Source organism: Populus nigra, chromosome 1, assembly GCF_951802175.1.
Source record: "Populus nigra chromosome 1, ddPopNigr1.1, whole genome shotgun sequence".
Classification (NCBI taxonomy): Eukaryota; Viridiplantae; Streptophyta; class Magnoliopsida; order Malpighiales; family Salicaceae; genus Populus; species Populus nigra.
In genome coordinates this window covers 41,378,489-41,396,433 of record NC_084852.1, presented here as the reverse complement: position 1 = coordinate 41,396,433, position 17,945 = coordinate 41,378,489, and the positions used below count along the sequence as shown (strand labels likewise).

At 32.3% G+C, this 17,945-nt stretch overlaps 2 protein-coding genes and 1 long non-coding RNA gene across 3 annotated transcripts in view; all 3 read right to left on the bottom strand.

Annotated features, from left to right (window-relative positions):
• The window catches only part of LOC133695150 (uncharacterized), a 73,089-nt gene that overhangs the window by 34,288 nt on the left and 20,856 nt on the right, over positions 1-17,945 (bottom strand). The window lies entirely within an intron of this gene.
• LOC133669098 (protein LURP-one-related 4-like) lies at positions 1,446-2,589 on the bottom strand. The gene is made up of 3 exons (XM_062089122.1): positions 2,338-2,589; positions 1,995-2,228; positions 1,446-1,858 (listed from the first exon to the last, which is right to left on the bottom strand). The coding sequence occupies exons 1-3, from the start codon at positions 2,587-2,589 to the stop codon at positions 1,724-1,726; spliced, it is 621 nt and encodes a 206-aa protein (XP_061945106.1). The 3' UTR covers positions 1,446-1,723.
• LOC133669047 (protein LURP-one-related 4-like) lies at positions 7,528-16,966 on the bottom strand. Its single transcript, XM_062089057.1, has 5 exons — positions 16,803-16,966; positions 9,134-9,186; positions 8,084-8,199; positions 7,761-7,976; positions 7,528-7,662 (listed from the first exon to the last, which is right to left on the bottom strand). The coding sequence occupies exons 1-5, from the start codon at positions 16,964-16,966 to the stop codon at positions 7,528-7,530; spliced, it is 684 nt and encodes a 227-aa protein (XP_061945041.1).

The window sequence follows — 17,945 nt, the reverse complement described above, 5'->3', positions numbered from 1 at the left end:
GGTCTGCCATATTAAAAAAAATAAAATTCAAGGGTGCTAAATGTTTGTGCCCTCTAAAAATAAACATTATGGATTATAAAGTGATTTCTCTTTTTTGTCTTTAGGGATTTTTTTTTTCTTTTGATCCCTTAATTTTTTATTTCTTAAATTAATATATGGTTCAAATGTTTTTTTTTTTTAGGGAAGACAAGACGTCACCTGATCAGTTGTCTTTCAAAATACTTTTAAGTCTTTACGTCTCATATACTTCAAGACTTGGTGGGCAATTGTTGAGTCAATATTTTTGTGCATTAAAAGAGTTTAAAACAATGTGAGTCTGACAACTTGCTAGATCTAATACATTTGGGTTCATCTATCACCAAAACCAAGATAATATGGGTCCGACAAATTACCATAACCAATATCTTTAGGTTTAGTCGTCATATGAACTAAAGGTAAGTAAGGTCTGACAAGCTGTCATACTCAATATGCTTAAGTTTAGTCGTCAGCCAAACCATATGTAACATGGACATTAGAAGCTGTCAAACCCAATACGCTTAGGTCGAGCTGTCAGCTGCACTTAAGATAACATGGGCCTAGTAAGTTGTCAGACCTAATACACAATTGGGTGTCAATTGAGCCCAATACAATGTGGGTCTGACATCTTCCCAGACCCAATACACTTAAGTTTAGACATCCACTAAACCCAAGGTGTTACGATTTTTTATGAACATTCATATCCTTTTCATTTGAGTTTGGCTATATACCAGGTCGAATTAGTTTTAGAAATTCAAGCTTATGAAACTCTATTTTATATTAATGGCATGACCTACTCGTGTCAGAGATAATCGTCTCTCTATACCTATAAATGTATAAAATATCTTTCAAATGGCTTACTACATTTCTCATCTCATTAATGATCCGTAATAAATATTTATCTCTCATTAATGGTGTGTAAAAGGTGTTTATCCTTTATTAAAATCACCAAGCAGAAATGACCCTTTAAGCCCTCTTGCCTTTATCAAAACGACAAAGTTTAGGGAGTATAAATACCTCATAAACCACACAAGTAAAATATTCATAACTTTTCTAACTTTAAAAGTTTATATATTTTAAAGCATCATCACCCCCTAAAAAAAACAAGAACAAACATTCTTCCTCTTAAAATTTAAAGCTATATCTTTTATTTATTGTCTTTCCCATAAAAGTTCCGACTTTATTGTTGAATGAATCTTTAAATCTCACCGATAAAGATTGTTTTTACAGGTACTAAGACTTTTATCATTAATTTGATACTTTTTAAGTTAAGAAGAAAAAAACTAATTATATGAATATTTTGAATAACCACTATCCAAATATTAAATAATATACTCCTTGGATTTTAAAACATCATGAAAACTTAATTTGAATTAAGCAGGTTAATGAAATATTGACATTGCTTATAGTTGTAAGAAACACACAAGGTGGAAGCATTAAGTGACAGATAGTTAGATAATTTATGGGTCTAATACACATTACATTACATCACATAAGAACTTAGCGTCAAAGCAAATTGTGAGTGAAAAATGGAAGTGTAAATTGTGAAAGAAAAACTTGGGAACGGATCACGACTTTAAAAATTCTATACAATTCGGCACCCAAAAAAAATATGATATTAGCTGAAATTCTCGCGTGTTGAATTGATTCCTCTACACTTTAGTCAATATAAATAAAAAATTTCTGATGTGTACATTTTGAAGACTGTTCACAGTTTATGATGCATCAATCCGTACACAGTCACAAGTGCCATGATAAAGGAATGATCAGTATGAGGCTCCACCACCAAGGTTAGTACATCATCCCCTAATAATACACCCTTGGATGATCGCTTTCTCTTGGCCTGCACAGACACCAACCACAAAAACTAATTGTTAATTACACTGCCTATGACATAAGATTTATAGAGACTGAACTATATAATATATAACCGAGTCCCAAATCGTAAATTTACGTTTGAGGGAAAATCAGAAGCATACCTCTGCAACAATTTCCCCGTTGCTGTTTGTAATCTTGAATGCTAATTTTCCAGATAAGGCTTCTAACTTGTAGGAGCAACTCTCTTGAGCATCACTGGATCGAACAGTAATTTGACAGGATAGATCACCTTCGAATATTTCTGAACGTCTTTTAACCTGGAAATAAGGCTCTTGAGTCTTTAATTTTAAGCCATCACTTTTGTAGCCCCTCCATTGTCTGAAAAGGAATAGTTTCTGCAGTGATTGAAGAAAAAGCACATTAATTAATCTTTGTGACAAAAGGGTATTCTTTAAAATGATCAGACTGATCATATATACATGCTTGGAAATCACATGAACATACCCTTCTAAGTATAGTGAAAAGAACATTTCCCTTGAGATCCATGAGATAAACTTCATTGCTTCCGGCCTTCTTGTCATAATTATCAACTCGGTAAACAATCTCACCGTTTTTATTAAAAACAGTGCATCCATTTGTTTGCATCAAAAGTGATTTCATCCATATAGTGAATGTTTCTGGCTTTGAAGACATGCAAGAGGTAGAAGCAGAGCAAGAAGAAGAGTCAACTTGTGGGAAAGCATGAACCTTGGCCATTTGAATTAAGCGAGCGTGGCTAGCTGGTGGATGGAGATCAGTTAGCTCTGCAGGTGGTTCCTTGGACTTTAAGCGATGATGTTTATGCGGTTTGTAATGTGTATATATGGGGAAGCCAGTACTAGAAGAGAAGAATATAAGAAATAAAATATAAGATGTTTCTGGTTTTAATTTATTACAATGTCACACGTTTTTGGTATGCATAGGCCCTTACACTTTCTTTGGAGTATTTGAGTATTATACTACGAGCTAGGTTCTCATCTTGTACTACAGTTCCTTTCTTGTTTTTCTTCACTTGGAAGACTTGGATGTATAGAGGCAAACATGCATGGCTTTGAAAAGCTGTGTTGTTTTCTTTTAATTATCTAGCTAGATGCCTAGCTCTATGACATTATGCCATTCTTTGTTTTTGCATAAACCATGTGTGTTCCAACGTTTAATTAATTATATGAAATCCAATCGATGATCTGCTCTTTCCTATATTACTATCTTTGCATAATTATTTTTTACTATATTGTTTTTAATTGTTAGGTTTTGAGAGTTTTTGTACAAGTCTTACACACAGTTCGATGAACACAAGCACAATTTTTGTATCCATTTGTTGGATCAGATTCAGAATCTTGCCATAGAAGGATTAATTATAAAGTGGTACTGGCTTGCCAGCTATTTTTGTCTTTTAGGCCACCATTAGATCTAGAAGATATATACTATTTCAGAAATTTCATTATTTTTCTTGTTGTTTTTAAATTAATATTTCTCCTATTAATTTAATCAGAATTTTATTTATTAGAGTTTTTTTTCTGTATTTAAACAATTTTGTAAGCTATTTTTTCAAGAGAATTTCTGAAATAAAGATCTTTTAGAATATATCAAAGTTATAACGATTTGGAAAAAGATTCAATCCCAACTCACACATACTTAGTGTTCTAACTTCAATTACCAATATTGCTAATGCATGGTAAATCTAGAGGTACATGAACATGGAGTAGAGGTGAAATTCATGGGAAAATACATGTTAAAAACCCAGAGGAACATTGAATAAAGGTGAGAATAAGGGGACAATTTAAAGTTAGTGAATATTTCCGATTCAAATTAGACCCGAGAGCTCATATTTCAGAATTTTCATTATTTTCCTTCTTGTTTTGGATTTTTTTTCATTAGAATTTTATTAATTAGGATGTTTACTTGTATTTAAACATCCCTGTAGGCTATTTTTTTTAAAAGATGATTTATAAATAAAAACCTTTCAAAATATATTAGAGGTTAATTTCTCTGTAATTTTTTTAATAATTAGGGTGGTAATTAACCTTATGTTCGAGAATTTTAATTTCTTGTTCTGTAGTTTAGGACTGTAAAATTGAAGGGTCTGAGGATCTGAACGTTACACACATCTTCAATAAGTACATTTATTATCTATTTGTGCACTGACATTAATTAAGGAAGAAGCAAGACAAAATAGCCATATATACTCGGTGACAAGGCAACTTTTGTTTAATTGCATAGAGATTTTGGAGGATGATCTCCACCCCTCTTTCCAAGAGATAATTTAAAATTAGGTACAAAAAAATATGAAAATATTTAACTCAAGCTATTAATTAGAGCATCCCCATGAGGACTACTAACTTTGCTAATACGCCATGCATCTCCTGATCTCTCCAAGTTGGCAAATCCTAGAAGGAGGTTTAACGTACAAATGAATTGGATCTCACAATCATATGAAGGAGATTCGCATTATTAAGCTATTGAGTTTTCTAGATTTTATCTGTTCATTCATGGATACCTTCACTACCCTTTATTTAACAAACATATAAAATGCATTACTCTTTTACTGTATCAATTACTATAGATGTAGAGACATTAGATTGTGGATTGCATTACTCAATCAAAGTTTGTGTTATTTTGCCTTTTCAATTTAGTTTTTGTTTTTTTTTGTTAAAGTTTCTTTTCTTTTCAATTTAACACTCTAATGCTAAATTTTTATGCTATCTAATTTATTTTTTATTTTGATTCTCATACTTTTGATGCCCTCATTCTTTTAATTTTAATTTTTTGTGTTATAGATTTTTTTTCCAGTTTTATCCTTCGATGTTTGATTTGTTAGGGATTGAGTTTCGTGATTTTTTTATTTGTTATACTTCCGATATGATGACACAGGTCACGAGTTTTAAGAGATGGTATGGTTAAAGATTTTTATTTTTGTCATTTTCTTTTTTGGTTTAATCATTCTATATTATTTATTTTTTAAAAAAAAATTGGTTTTGTGGTCATCTTCAAGTTTTTTTTCTATTGATTTATCTCGATATTTTTTAATAGTTTAAATTTTTGAAAAAAATGCTTTGTTTTGTATTTATTTTTTGAATTTTTTTATTTAATTTTATGTTGATGAGCTTTATTTTATAAAAAATAAAGGATAAAAATTGAATGCACAGCTAATTGATATAATTTTTTTTTATATACATTTATCTCTCATTTTTCTCCGGTATCTCCTTTAATTGTTGTTAATAATTATTTTATTTATTTATTTATATTAATAATTATCAATTTATTCCATTAGAACGTGGGTAAACCTTTCTATTTATACCCTGAATTTTTAATATAAAAAAAACATATTAAAAAGACCTGTCTAACACCAGGTTTTCTGTTTTAAAATAAGTGACAGCATGTGACAGAGTTGGGATTAAATATCTAGTTTAAGAGATCAGGCGACATCGTTTAATGTTGGCTTTTTCAGCAAGCAAAAAACTCGATTGGTTTTGTGGCTGGGGTAGCAGAAAGAAACCATCTTGGCTTGTGTGTCTGCGCAAGAGCCAGATCGCCGATGGCTTTTTCATGGAATCCGATGCACAACATTTAAAATTGTTCTGATGACAAAGCGCTGGTGTTTAAAAAAATGTAAGAAAGGTAAAGAACAAACATGGTTTGCTTGTGTTTGGTTTTGATTTTGTCGTTGAACAGCTTATTTCAGATCGGAGACCAAGAAATATTCTAAGTGCCTTCAGTTACACGTGTATGTATTGCAACATTATAAAATAATGGAAACCGACGATTAAAATGATGTACGACAGCATATTTTGGTTTAATTTTTTTTTTAATTGGCTACGCTTTTATCCAATTCTGTGCATGATAAAAACCTTTTCCTAGCTGAACCAAAAAAAAAAAGGAGAAAGTTTTGTTTTTTTTTTTTTTCAATTTGAATTATTGACAGGTGGCTTAGCTTGCACACAGGGAGGGCCTTTCTCCATTTATTGAAAGTTTTATTTATTTTATTTTTTAATTAAAATTGTTATTTTTTTATTTTTAACATTAATATGTTAAAATTATCTTAAATCATCTTAAAAAATTAATTTAATAGCTTTTTAAAAATATAATTTAAGAAATACTTTAAAAAAATAGGTTGTACTGACGCGTTAAAGGCATGTACAATCTGGCGGTGAGAGTGGGGGCGAACAGGGTATATTTATAGCTTGTAGAATAATTGTTATGCAGCTATATTCTGTCATGAATGATTCTTTTCTAATAATAATAATTATTATTTTTTATAAATATATTAAAATAATCTAAAAACACTAAAAAAATTTAATTTGAAACAAAAAATATAAATTCTTTTAAAAACATGTTTGACCAACAAAATAATTTTTAAAAATTTTATAAGGTGGGGTTTTAATATTAATTAAGTTAGTACTCATTTACATAAAATGATAATTATTTTTTTTGCGCAGCACTTGTGAACTTCGGGGACTCTGATACAAAATAATTTTCAAAAATTTTATAAGGTGGGCTGTCAAACGCATTCTTATACATCTCAAGCACACTGTATTTTTTGGTCTTCGTTTTACCAGATATAAGCTAATCCATCTCTTCATGGATTTACTGATATTGCTGTTTGAGCTAGCGATAGTGATGATCGACACAGTGTTGGGGCATATTGTGTTCTTCATGGCCATAATTTGATTTCTTGAAATTGTAAACAACAACAAGCGATAACACATAATAAATAACACTGAATCTGAGTATAAATCTTCGTCAAATACAACAACAAAAATTAAGTGGCTTCAATTTGTTTTTCATGATTTACACATTACCTTACCTAGCTGTCTGAAGCTATAGCGGGATAATAGTGGTGTCACGTACCTCTCTTCAAATCCAGTATTTCATGCTTGCAGTAAGCATATTGAAACTGACCTTTCATTTTTTTCATGATCAGATCAGAGGAAACTTGAGGTCCTCTTTTTATTAATCAAAGATCTGTTGGTGTACCTACTTACTAAAGCTCTTAATGCTAATCATTTTACTCTGATGCATTTCAATCTTCAAGTGCAGGAACTGCCCTTTTTCAAATACGGGGGGGATAAGCATCCACAACTAACGGATATGCATTAGCTAACAATCCTGGAACAACAAAAACTCAAGATCATGTTGTTAATTAGCTGTCAAATTGTCCCAATGATGAATTTGTTACCACATATCATGGGATTAATTTGACTTTTGAGTTTGCATTCAAGAATGTACAGCAGACAAAGACATCCATTGTATTATATATATTGGTGACGTTACACATATATGATTTCAATAACATATCATACAAGCTGCTTTATTTTTCACTATTCTCTGCTACGGCATTTTATACAGCGGCATAATATCCTTCTAGTTTTCAACTTTCGGTAGCAAGAAGCGTCACTTTTAGGATCTCAATTTGTTTTCTGTAAACGTGGTTGGCACTGTGCAAACTTCTTTTGTAGACGGTGACCATACATATATTATATATATAGCTGGATAGTACTACAGCTGTGATTGTAAATATCAAACCTTATGAAAAGATTTGGAAGTCGAAGGTTCCGCAGAAAAATTATTGTTTGGGGACTAGTCTGCATGTTCTGTTGTAAATATTGGGATTGCTGTCTCATTGTGCATCAAATTTAAAAGATAGTGAGTAATATTCTACAGCTTATGTTTGATCAATCCGTAGACAGTCACGATTGCCATTATCAGGGAATGATCTACGTGAGGCTCCACAACCAAAGTTAGCACATCATCTCCCAGCGTGATCCCCGAAGATAATTGTTTTTGCTTCACCTGCATGCATTAACCCAACAATCTGAAGAATTTAGACCTTAAACCTGCCTTTGCAATAAGGAAAAGCTAAAATCAATATGCGGGAACAGAATACTTACCTCTGCAATAACATTTCCATCAATGCCTACGATTCTAAATGCTGTTTTGCTAGCCAATTTCTCTACCCAATATTTCTCAAATCCTACAGTAACTTGACAGGCAAAACTTCCCATACAAATAAATCTGCAATATTTCTTCACTTGAAACCATGGCTTCTCCTTGTTGGCATAAGAATCCCATCGATAACCATACCAACATCCAAAACAATGTAACCTCTGCATGGATATCGATAAAAAAAAACCATTTATAATTAATATGATCACAAAATTGCATCAAACCAATATTAATCACAAACAATTACAAGATCAATTCTTTTTAATACCTTCCTTCGTATTGTAACAAGAACTCTGCCTCGAAGATCCATGAGATAGACCTTGTTGCTGCACTTCTTGTCATAGTTGTCAACGCGATAAACAATGTCTCCATCGGAATCGAAGACTGATTTTTTAGTTTTTTGTTAGATTGAGGAGGTAAAACGTATATTCTAATAATTTAACAAGAATAAAACGCACTAACAGAGTTTAAAATCTCGATTGAAGAAAAGAATTTACCTTGTATTGTTGAGTTTCAAACTAGAAATACCCTGCCAACACCAAAACAAGAGAAGAGAAGGTGAAAAGGAAGGTGAATTTCTGTTTGATTTTGTCTTAATCAGTGGATTTATGGATTTGTGTTTGGATTGATTTCTATTTGAGAGAGAGAGAGAGAGAGAAGAGAACGTTAGTCGAAGAGAAAAGGAGCTGTAATGCCTTCCTTTAGTATATATGAGAGCATTATTGTTTTTTTGTTAATTTTTAAAATTTACTTTGATTAAGATTACAAAGAGTAATTTTCAAAAACTTAACTACAAAATCGAAAAATAACTAAACCATATGTTTAGAGCAATTAAAAAAAAAGTGAATATGTAGGATTTTTGACCAAAAAAAAAAGGCTTATGCATATAAATGATGAAATAAATTGAGAATTATTAGTGTCAATAAATAATAATAAAATTTATTACAGTAGACAAAAGTGATGGTAGCTTACTTGAATATTCTAACACTAACATGAATGTGCTGGCTGGAGTGGTGATTTCCCTAGCTTAGCTCCTACCAGACGTCTAATCCTATCCCTTTACTGTTTTCAAAATAAAATAATAATCAGGACCAAAAGAAGGCAATAGTGGAGAAGGGGTTAGAGTCATAATCGACTTTATTACCGCCGGCACTGAAGAAAAGGTCCACTCAAACTCTTAGTTAAATCTTGATATTGTATTAATTTGCAGACAAAAATTAAAAGTACAAAAATATTGACATGATGCAATCGAAACTAAAGATGTTGTCATTGTCTCGATTTAATTTGCTACATAATTAAATAGATGAGCAGCTAGCACCATCTTCATCTTTATCTCCTTTAACAGCACGATCCTTGCTAGCAGAAATTGAGCTGCATTTGCAAAGAGCAAAAGATAATCAATTTACTATAAATTAAAAATCTCAAAGATACAAAACAAGCATTATAATTATTGTTAAATATCCAATATATTTAATTTCTATTCATTCGTTTTCTACTTGTCAAAAAACTATTGTAACCATTTATATATATAAAAAAAACACTAAAAAAATCTAATAATTTTGAACTAATTTCCCACGAAAACAAGGAGCTAGCCTTCACATGCTACTTTATCTTACAATAATGCGAAGGAGCCCTTTTCCTTTGAAATTAACAATTAAGAGAAAACTAGAGAGAATAGGCAGGCTGGTATATTAACACGTACATTTGACCAGACTTGCACACGTGTGGATATAACATATGTAATAAAAATATAACAATGGGAATTTATCCTTCACTAATTAATTAGTTGAAAACATTTATAAAAGCAGCGAATAGAAAAGGTTCTAATCATTTTTTTTGGAATGAAATTAAGTTCAGTACTTCAGATAGTTGACTTTTTAAAATATATAAGTTAAATTTTCGGAAACTTAATAAAAAAAACTTAATATAAGTATAAGCTATAAGCTCGGCTTACACAACCTAAATATTATAATAAATAAAATAAAAGTTATATGTACAGTTAGCCTTTTGCAGTCAAACGTCAATTATAATTTTATTTATTTGGTTTTATCTAGGGGGGAGCAATAAAATTATTCTTTTTTAAGAACTTGCAAAGATTTTTCTTTTTTCTTTGAATTTTCTATGCGGCATTGGTTGGTGTGAAAGGATACATCGCATTGTTAATTTTCTTGAACACCAATAATAATATATGGCCCCCATTCCCCAACATTAGCTGTGATGCCCGTTCAAGAATGGCTACGGCCTTGAACGGACAGGCAACTTAACAGAAGGAGAGAGTTGAGAAGTGTCAAATTTATGAGCTTCTCAAGGGAATTACAAGTAGGGATGGAAATTTTACCAGAATCACATGGAGACCCACTTTAGCTAAGCATATTTCCTCCTCAAGATGGTATGCTATTAAGAATTTCAAAGGCTCAATTTTTTTGTGGGTTTTGATGAATGATTTCCAGTGGCGTTGTAATGATTTTCGGCTTCGACAAGCTCCATGGATCCATCAAATTTATTTTGTTTTATTTATAAAACTTGATCGAGAGTTATTTTAATGTATACAAGTGTCAGGTTATGAATATCTAAAATTGAACCAATTGAGTTTTAATATAAAAATCTATATCTAAGTGGAGTTCGAGTTAGAATTGAATAATAATTTTAAGCAGGGATTTGAGTATGAATAGAGCAAAAATTAAGGCTACGGAGCATTACTTAAGAGTGTCGGCTGAGATTACCTTTTTTTTTTTTTTGTAACCCGGGATGTCCGGGCTAGTTTACGCGCACCACAACTAATTTACGGACCCACTGAACACCCTGCAAGCTCAGTAGGCATATAAAACACCGCGGGGATAACAGGCGTGCACGCTAGGGCTCGAACGCAGGTAACAGAGATAAGGAAACCTTGCCTCTACCGCTGGGCTACAAGCCCTGGTGCGGCTGAGATTACCTTTAAATTGGGAGGCTGTAAGCTTTTATTTCTTCTTTAGCTATCTTTTGTTAGGCTCTCATGCTGACTTGTCGAGCCTTTGCTGTGAGCTTAGCCATAAAGATAATGTTTGATAAAAATAGTACATTGTTTGCCATCATAATGACACACACACACACACACACACACACACACACACACATATATATATATATATATGCTTAATATAAAAGGAAATTCAAGAACATTAACAAATGGAAAAATAGAACGTGACATTGGCATCCATACACTACTTTAGCTTAATCCAATTGCGTCAACTTAATCCAATACATGATCGATCAAAGACAGAGGTTCAATTAATTATGATTGTTGTTCAACATAAAATATGATCTGTGCTTGGATGAGAATAGGTAGAAATGGGGTTAAGTCAATCGAACCTATGTTTTCATCTACTCTATACACCTTTTTTAAAAAGAAAAAAAAAATAATTTATCACGTCCATCCTCACCCATTCATTGCATTTATCAGCATCATGATGTAGTTATGCATGACTGCATAATCTTAGGAAAATTTCATGGTGGTGCTGAAATTAAGAATAATTAGTAGCATTTTATTACTTTTTAGATTCATTATGAAAGAAAAGGTAAACACAAAAAGAAAAATAAAATAGAATCATGGCATATATATATTCACTTGCGCCTTTTCTTTTCTATATTTGTATTTTTTTAAGTGAACTCATGAAATAATTAATAAAAAATCATTAATTACTCCTTGAATATTATAAAATTTCTTACTAAAACGATAATATTTAGTCAAAAACTCGGTTGTGATCTAGTAACTTTTATTTTTTTTACTAAAATGATATTATTTTAATTTTTTAAAATAAAAATTAACTCGATTAAAATTTAAAATTCAAATTTTAAACTGGATCAGTATGATTGTAACAATTTTCATAACCCAATCATTCCAGCTTTTTGGTCCAGGGTGCCTTTATGCTTTTAGCCTTTTTAAACTCAATTTGTGTAAACATAGTGACCTTAACTTTTGTCTTTAGCTCATTAAATACGTAGTTTAATAGATATAGATGTGTGCCCTCCACTTGAAGACCTTTTTATATGCATAATATTCTTCCTCCCTTTTTTCTGCGAACAAACCATTTTAGAATCATCTAAAAAGAAACCTTTTTGTTTGCGCGAAAACAAAAGAATATAAAAACAGCTTTGCCCAAGTATGATAAACAGTTTGAAACAAATTCCATCAATGGATTCTTAGCAGCCCACAGCACCACTAGTAGTCCTGTACTTCTGTCGTTTCGTTGCCAAATTGGAAGCTCAGTGCAGCTTCATGGATTCGATGTGAAGATCCTTTTCAATGCAGCTTCTTCGTGTGCTCATTGGCTGGGCGGCCATTTCATACACAACGATGTCTATCTATAAATTATAATGATAATGAGAATGAAAGATTTCTATTCCAGTAACGACACGTCACATCTTTTTATTATATTTTCTCTTATATAACATGTGGCATTATCCACAAGACGATTTTTTAAATCTCTCTCATATGATATGTGATATGTTTTATATTTAAAAAATTATTTCATATATACAAGGAGAATAAAACTATAATGTCGTCCATATCTATATCAGCAGGATGATCTTATTATAATTTTATCATTATCTTTATTTGTGAATTTATCCACTTGTATTATATTAATTATGATAATACAAAGCGGTGGTGCACTGTTTTTTTATTAAAAAAAAAAAAAACAATTCTAGCATTTTGGGCCAAGGCCCAAACAGCTGCACTAGCCTAGCCCATCTAGACTTTTTCCTTCTCCTCCCACCTTTTACATCACACGGGCTGTCCAATATGCATACGTGGAATATTTTTAAATTATTGGTGGATTTAGCCTCTCAAACACTGGATGGGTTAATAATCAAAGCTGTAGCCAGAGTGTCCAAGCTATTTCCGATGGATCCATAAAGATTTAAGAGCAAGGAATGCCACGGGAATGAGCAGGGACATGGTGGAGAGAGCCAAAACAAGAGCACATTTCCGTCTAATATAATTGTCAAGGGGAAAGCATGCACTGAGAAGTACGAAAAGTCTATACAAACAAGAAACGTATTCACTATAGGGGCATCTTGCAACATCTGCGGTGGTAAATTACCAGACTTGCAGCTGATTTTTGGCTGTGATAATAATCGGCCAGTCATCCGATCAGGTGATTATTGAGGACCAAACAAAACAGGCCCACTACTGTTGTTCCAGACAAGTGGATCAAGGATACTGGGTTCCCTGATTGGTTCTTCTAGGGATGGTATAGCTTCTAAATTCTTCTTCTTGTACATTCAGTCTTTTTTTGTTGATTTTTATGCTTAGTATAAAAATGGTAAGTTCTATACTAGGAATATTGTATAGGTGACGAAAGTTCTTACAAGAATTTAGACCAGTTAATAGGAATGGTCAACCAAGAAATTTCTCAGATGAATTAACTGTTTGAGCCTGCTTGGTGAAGATATGGGGGAAGATTAGCTAGGCTTACGCAGTGTAATTTGAACTTCATGTCGGGTTTGTGACTAGTTAGGAATTGATGATAACCATTTATTATTATTGGGTCCTCTATAGCATAGCAAATAATGGCATGATATATATATAATGGAATGATGATTTGGCAACAAAATATGAATAAAAGTGACAGCGAACTTTTTATTTGTTATTTAGTAGTGAAATTTTGATGATCAATATGAATAAAGATGTAGTTTATGAAAGATTTTTTTTCTTTTAAAACAATAATAAAAAAAAAACATGTAGATTTTTATTTATTCAGTGTTTTTTAAATTACTCAAATCACGAGATAGAATTATTTTTAGTAAAATTTAATATATTATAAACAATGAAGTAAAATATTATAACATAAGTAGATCTTAAAAAAAAAGATAAAAACTAATTAAACTATAAACAAATATAAATTCAGACTTGTTAAAAATTCAAACAACAAATATAAATTATTTTGAAATATATTTATTTATGTTAAGAATAATTTTCATTCTCGATTACATCAAATAAATATATAAACGACTTTCTTAAATAGTGACCATAATGATAAGGTTTACATATAACAACTCGATGAGTTGTTACTAATTGACTAGAAAATAAAGTTTATAAACTTGTTTATTATATGGTTTAAAATAAGCATCTAAATAATATTATGAAAACTTTTAAAAAATTATATTATCAAATAAATTTAAAATTAATAAATATATTTATGCTCAAAGCACATATTAAGTTGTATTATTGAATTTTTCTATGCGAACCACATGTTAATTTTAGGCAGCAAGTAATTATCATCGGTCTCTATTTAAGCTGACCACTCATTTCATCATGTACATAACAATTTCCTTCACAAACTGCGACAGCTATAATTATAGTTTTATATTGGACTATAATGATACATGTTGGATTTGACAGGCACAAGCAATTGGAAAAATAGCAAGTGATTTCATTCAAGAAGAGCTAAAAATGGGCTCCGCATATGAATACATGTTTCTTCTCCAGAACGAGTATGCTAAGCTTCTGAAATTTAAGCCACAAGTGCCCGACGGAGCTGCTGGGATGTGCTCAGAAATTCTGGCCTGTTCCGCTGAGCATGGGTTGGAGAGGAAATTCATGATAGAATCATTTGTAAAGAAGAGTCCTCCTCCGACTACATGTCCAGCCACCATGCCACCTCCTTTCAAACCTGGTGTTGATTTTGTTCATCATTACAAGAAACCAGAGGTATAAATGGACAATAAACAAAACTCACTGAAGGCCTCTTGAATACTGGATGGGGTGATCTTGGGTCTACTGAACCTATAAGGTTGGCAAACATGGGCTGTAGGTCTATAAATCAAGATGAATTCACACCACTTGCTCTTTAGGCTTTTTTTGCTCTTGGACCCTCTTTAAGATTGTCACCAAGAGCATTAAATTAGCCAACAGCTGTAGGATTTGGGACCAGTAAAGGCAACGTCGGTGGCTGATCAATTCACTGTCAACGAATTCATGAGCTTTGTTACTGCATACGCTGACATATAGCTCTCGGGTGAAGATAGCGACTGCTTTGTGCTTTATAGGTATATATAATTGAAGCCAATTTATTGACAAGGAACTGAAAATCTCCTGCGAAGACAAGCTAAATATTGTTGTTCTAATATGAACTTCACATGCAGGAGATCATAGCAGTCACAGAAAAGGCTGAAATATGTTGAAACGCACCCATTCCACGGACCACACTGGTATGAACACTGATGAGTAATGAGGTTATTTGATCCAAAAAGTAGGGGAACTCATAACCTGTCTGCATTACAGTTCATGGCTATGATTTTGTTGGTGATTTAGCAGCAAAAGCCTGGCCCAGCTAACACACTCCATGCAGATTGGCCTGCCCATACCAAAGCTTGCCACAAATTGGTGTATTTTCGTAACAGTACAAGCATTGATTTCCTCCTACTATTACATTAGAATCTTTTATATATATAAAATAAGCTGCCATACAATGGACGAAAGCACATAGAATCCGGCAGCTCTCCTCTCCAAGAGAACAGGGTGACTTCAAATTACAAGGTCCAGTAGTGAAAAGGGGGTCTTGTTCCTTATTTTCTGTAGTTGATCCTAAAATGCCAAAAATATTGGAGGTTTGTCCTTTTTTCTGCTGCAGAGTGCATAGCTCCTGAAATTGGCAAATATAATTAGGTCATGCCTCCTGAGTTATTGACTTCGCGTATTATTAGAAACGAGAGTACTAATTTAACGAGACTCTAGTTCCGCTAGTTCCACTGCTCCTTCTTGAGACAGGTCGCAGATTCTTTTTTTTTTCAAAGAAAAATCAACACGCTACCAAGTACCAAAACATCATTATTGCTTTGACAAATACTAAAAAAAATATAGCAATGTTTAGTTTTCAAAACATTTTTTATTAAAAAATATTTTAAAATGATATTTTTTTATTTTTAAAATATTATTTTTAATATTAGTATATTAAAACAGTTAAAAATAACCCTGTAACAGGGGTGATTTTTTTTTTCTTGGGATTGATGGGGGTGATGTTGATATCAAACGACTTGGTGGTGAAGTTTTCAGGAGCCAGTATTAGGTTTAAATTTCTTTAAGGGAAAGTTTGGTATGGGTAGCACAAGAAGCAGCAAACCCATCAAGGGAAATCATTGGCTTTTACAGCAGTGGCGGCCATGGAGATTAATATTATTAGATTGTTTCTTCTTCAAAATTCGATTGTAGTGACATATTATAGATATAGACCATACCAAACTTTGAAAAATCTTGTTTTTCAATCTACTTCGATTATCACGAGTGGGACAGCTTACCTAATCCCACTATAAAGCAAGCTATAAACATGCTTAATAAAAATTAAATGCAAGAATGCCCACGCACTCTATAGCGCGTAGGTACAACTTCACTGATATGACATGTCAGGTTCCATGCAGAACTGCTCTACAACAATGTCGTGAATTTTAATATTCGATTCTAGGTTCATTTATTCCGAGCGGAAATTAAAATGCGGCGTAGGTTTTTTTAAAAAAAGTATTTTTATTTAAAAATATATTAAAATAATATTTTTTTAACCTAACGTATCAAAATAATTTCAAAACATATAAAAAATATTAATTTTAAACAAATAAAAAATTTAAATTCTTAAAAAACATTATTTAACCGCATTGCTAAATACTATTTATATGTGCTTGTACGTGTGATGTCGAAGCAAGGGGGGGGAATAGTTGGAGGTGGGAAGAAACTAATGTAATGCGAAAACACAATGGGACCAACCCTAATATAAAAGAAGAGATCTCTCATCTTCTTTCTTTCCTTCTTTTTTTTTTTTTTTTTCTTTTAATACAAGTAGTTGCTTTAGTGAAAAAGACATGAGGGGGTCCTTATCAAGGAAAAGCACATGGGCAGTGTTCATGACTTCTTCTTCATAGCAAGGGATCCCCCCTCAGTCTCAGCATTGACTCCATGGATGCAGCCTTTTCAAGAAACGAGCACCAAGCCATCTCGACTGGGTACAACCCACCCACGCATGACCCGTAAGAAGTCTGAAGTCGTGGGCATGGGGAGTTGGGCCATGTAGACGAGATTTCCATGTGTCAAAACCTCATTGGCGGGTACAGACCCCGAAGGGTCCCACTGAGCATTCATTCCTGACACCTGCTCAAGTTCAAATGGGGCTGAGCTCATCTGATCATAGTCTTAATTGAAAACCATAAGGCTCCTTTTGCCTTGCCTCCTCATCCCTTTAAAAATTCTCGAGATTTTATTATTATGTTTCTTGTTTGGAAGCACCGTCAGTGAGGACCTTTGGAGAGTGTTTGCCAGAATGGTTCCGAATATGTTTTAAAGAATTTTTTTTGTTTGAAGAAGTATTAAGATATATTTTTTAATTTATTTTTAATATTAGCATGTTAATACATTAAAAAACACTAAAAAATTTAATCTAAAACTAAAAAAAAAAATTTAATAAAAAAACAGATTAAAACTTATTCTGAATCTATTGCTTCATGTTTAAACAATGTCCATGCCTTCTGTGACCGGTCAAATACACGCAGGGAAAAGAAAAAAAAGAGAGGAAGGGAAAGACTCATGCTCGTGCCAAAACAGAAAGGTCAGCCAGAAAATATTTGTATATTAAATTAAAATGTGTTATTTAATAACATGCCCTTTCAATATATGGTGTGCACTTTGCTAATTGTTGTTTTCGTTCACAACCATGAAGGCAGTTCAGTTCAGTTCAGTCCAGTCCATATAGAGTAATATAGTTTTAGGAAGACTTGTCCGCATATATGTGAACTCTTGCGGGTGTCGTCGGTCCTTCCTTGCTTGATGCCATATCAGAAAAAGGAAGTGGTGATTGTTACCCATCTAATTTTAAAGGTTGAATATATATATATATATTTGATGGATCAATTTATTTTCAACTTTTTTTTTTCAATTAAATAGCGGTTTTTTTCATGCATTGCAGCTTTGTCCTTTTTTTAGCAGACATGATTTTTGTTTCAAATTTTTATTAGGATTTTCAATTTAATTAATACATGTTAAGATAATGTTTGGTATTAATTGGGTGTTATATACAATTACACAACATTAACAAAACTATAAGAGCTTAGTTTTGCACTATGAACGCACAGTGTTTTTACTATGGATTTTAATAGTGTGGTTA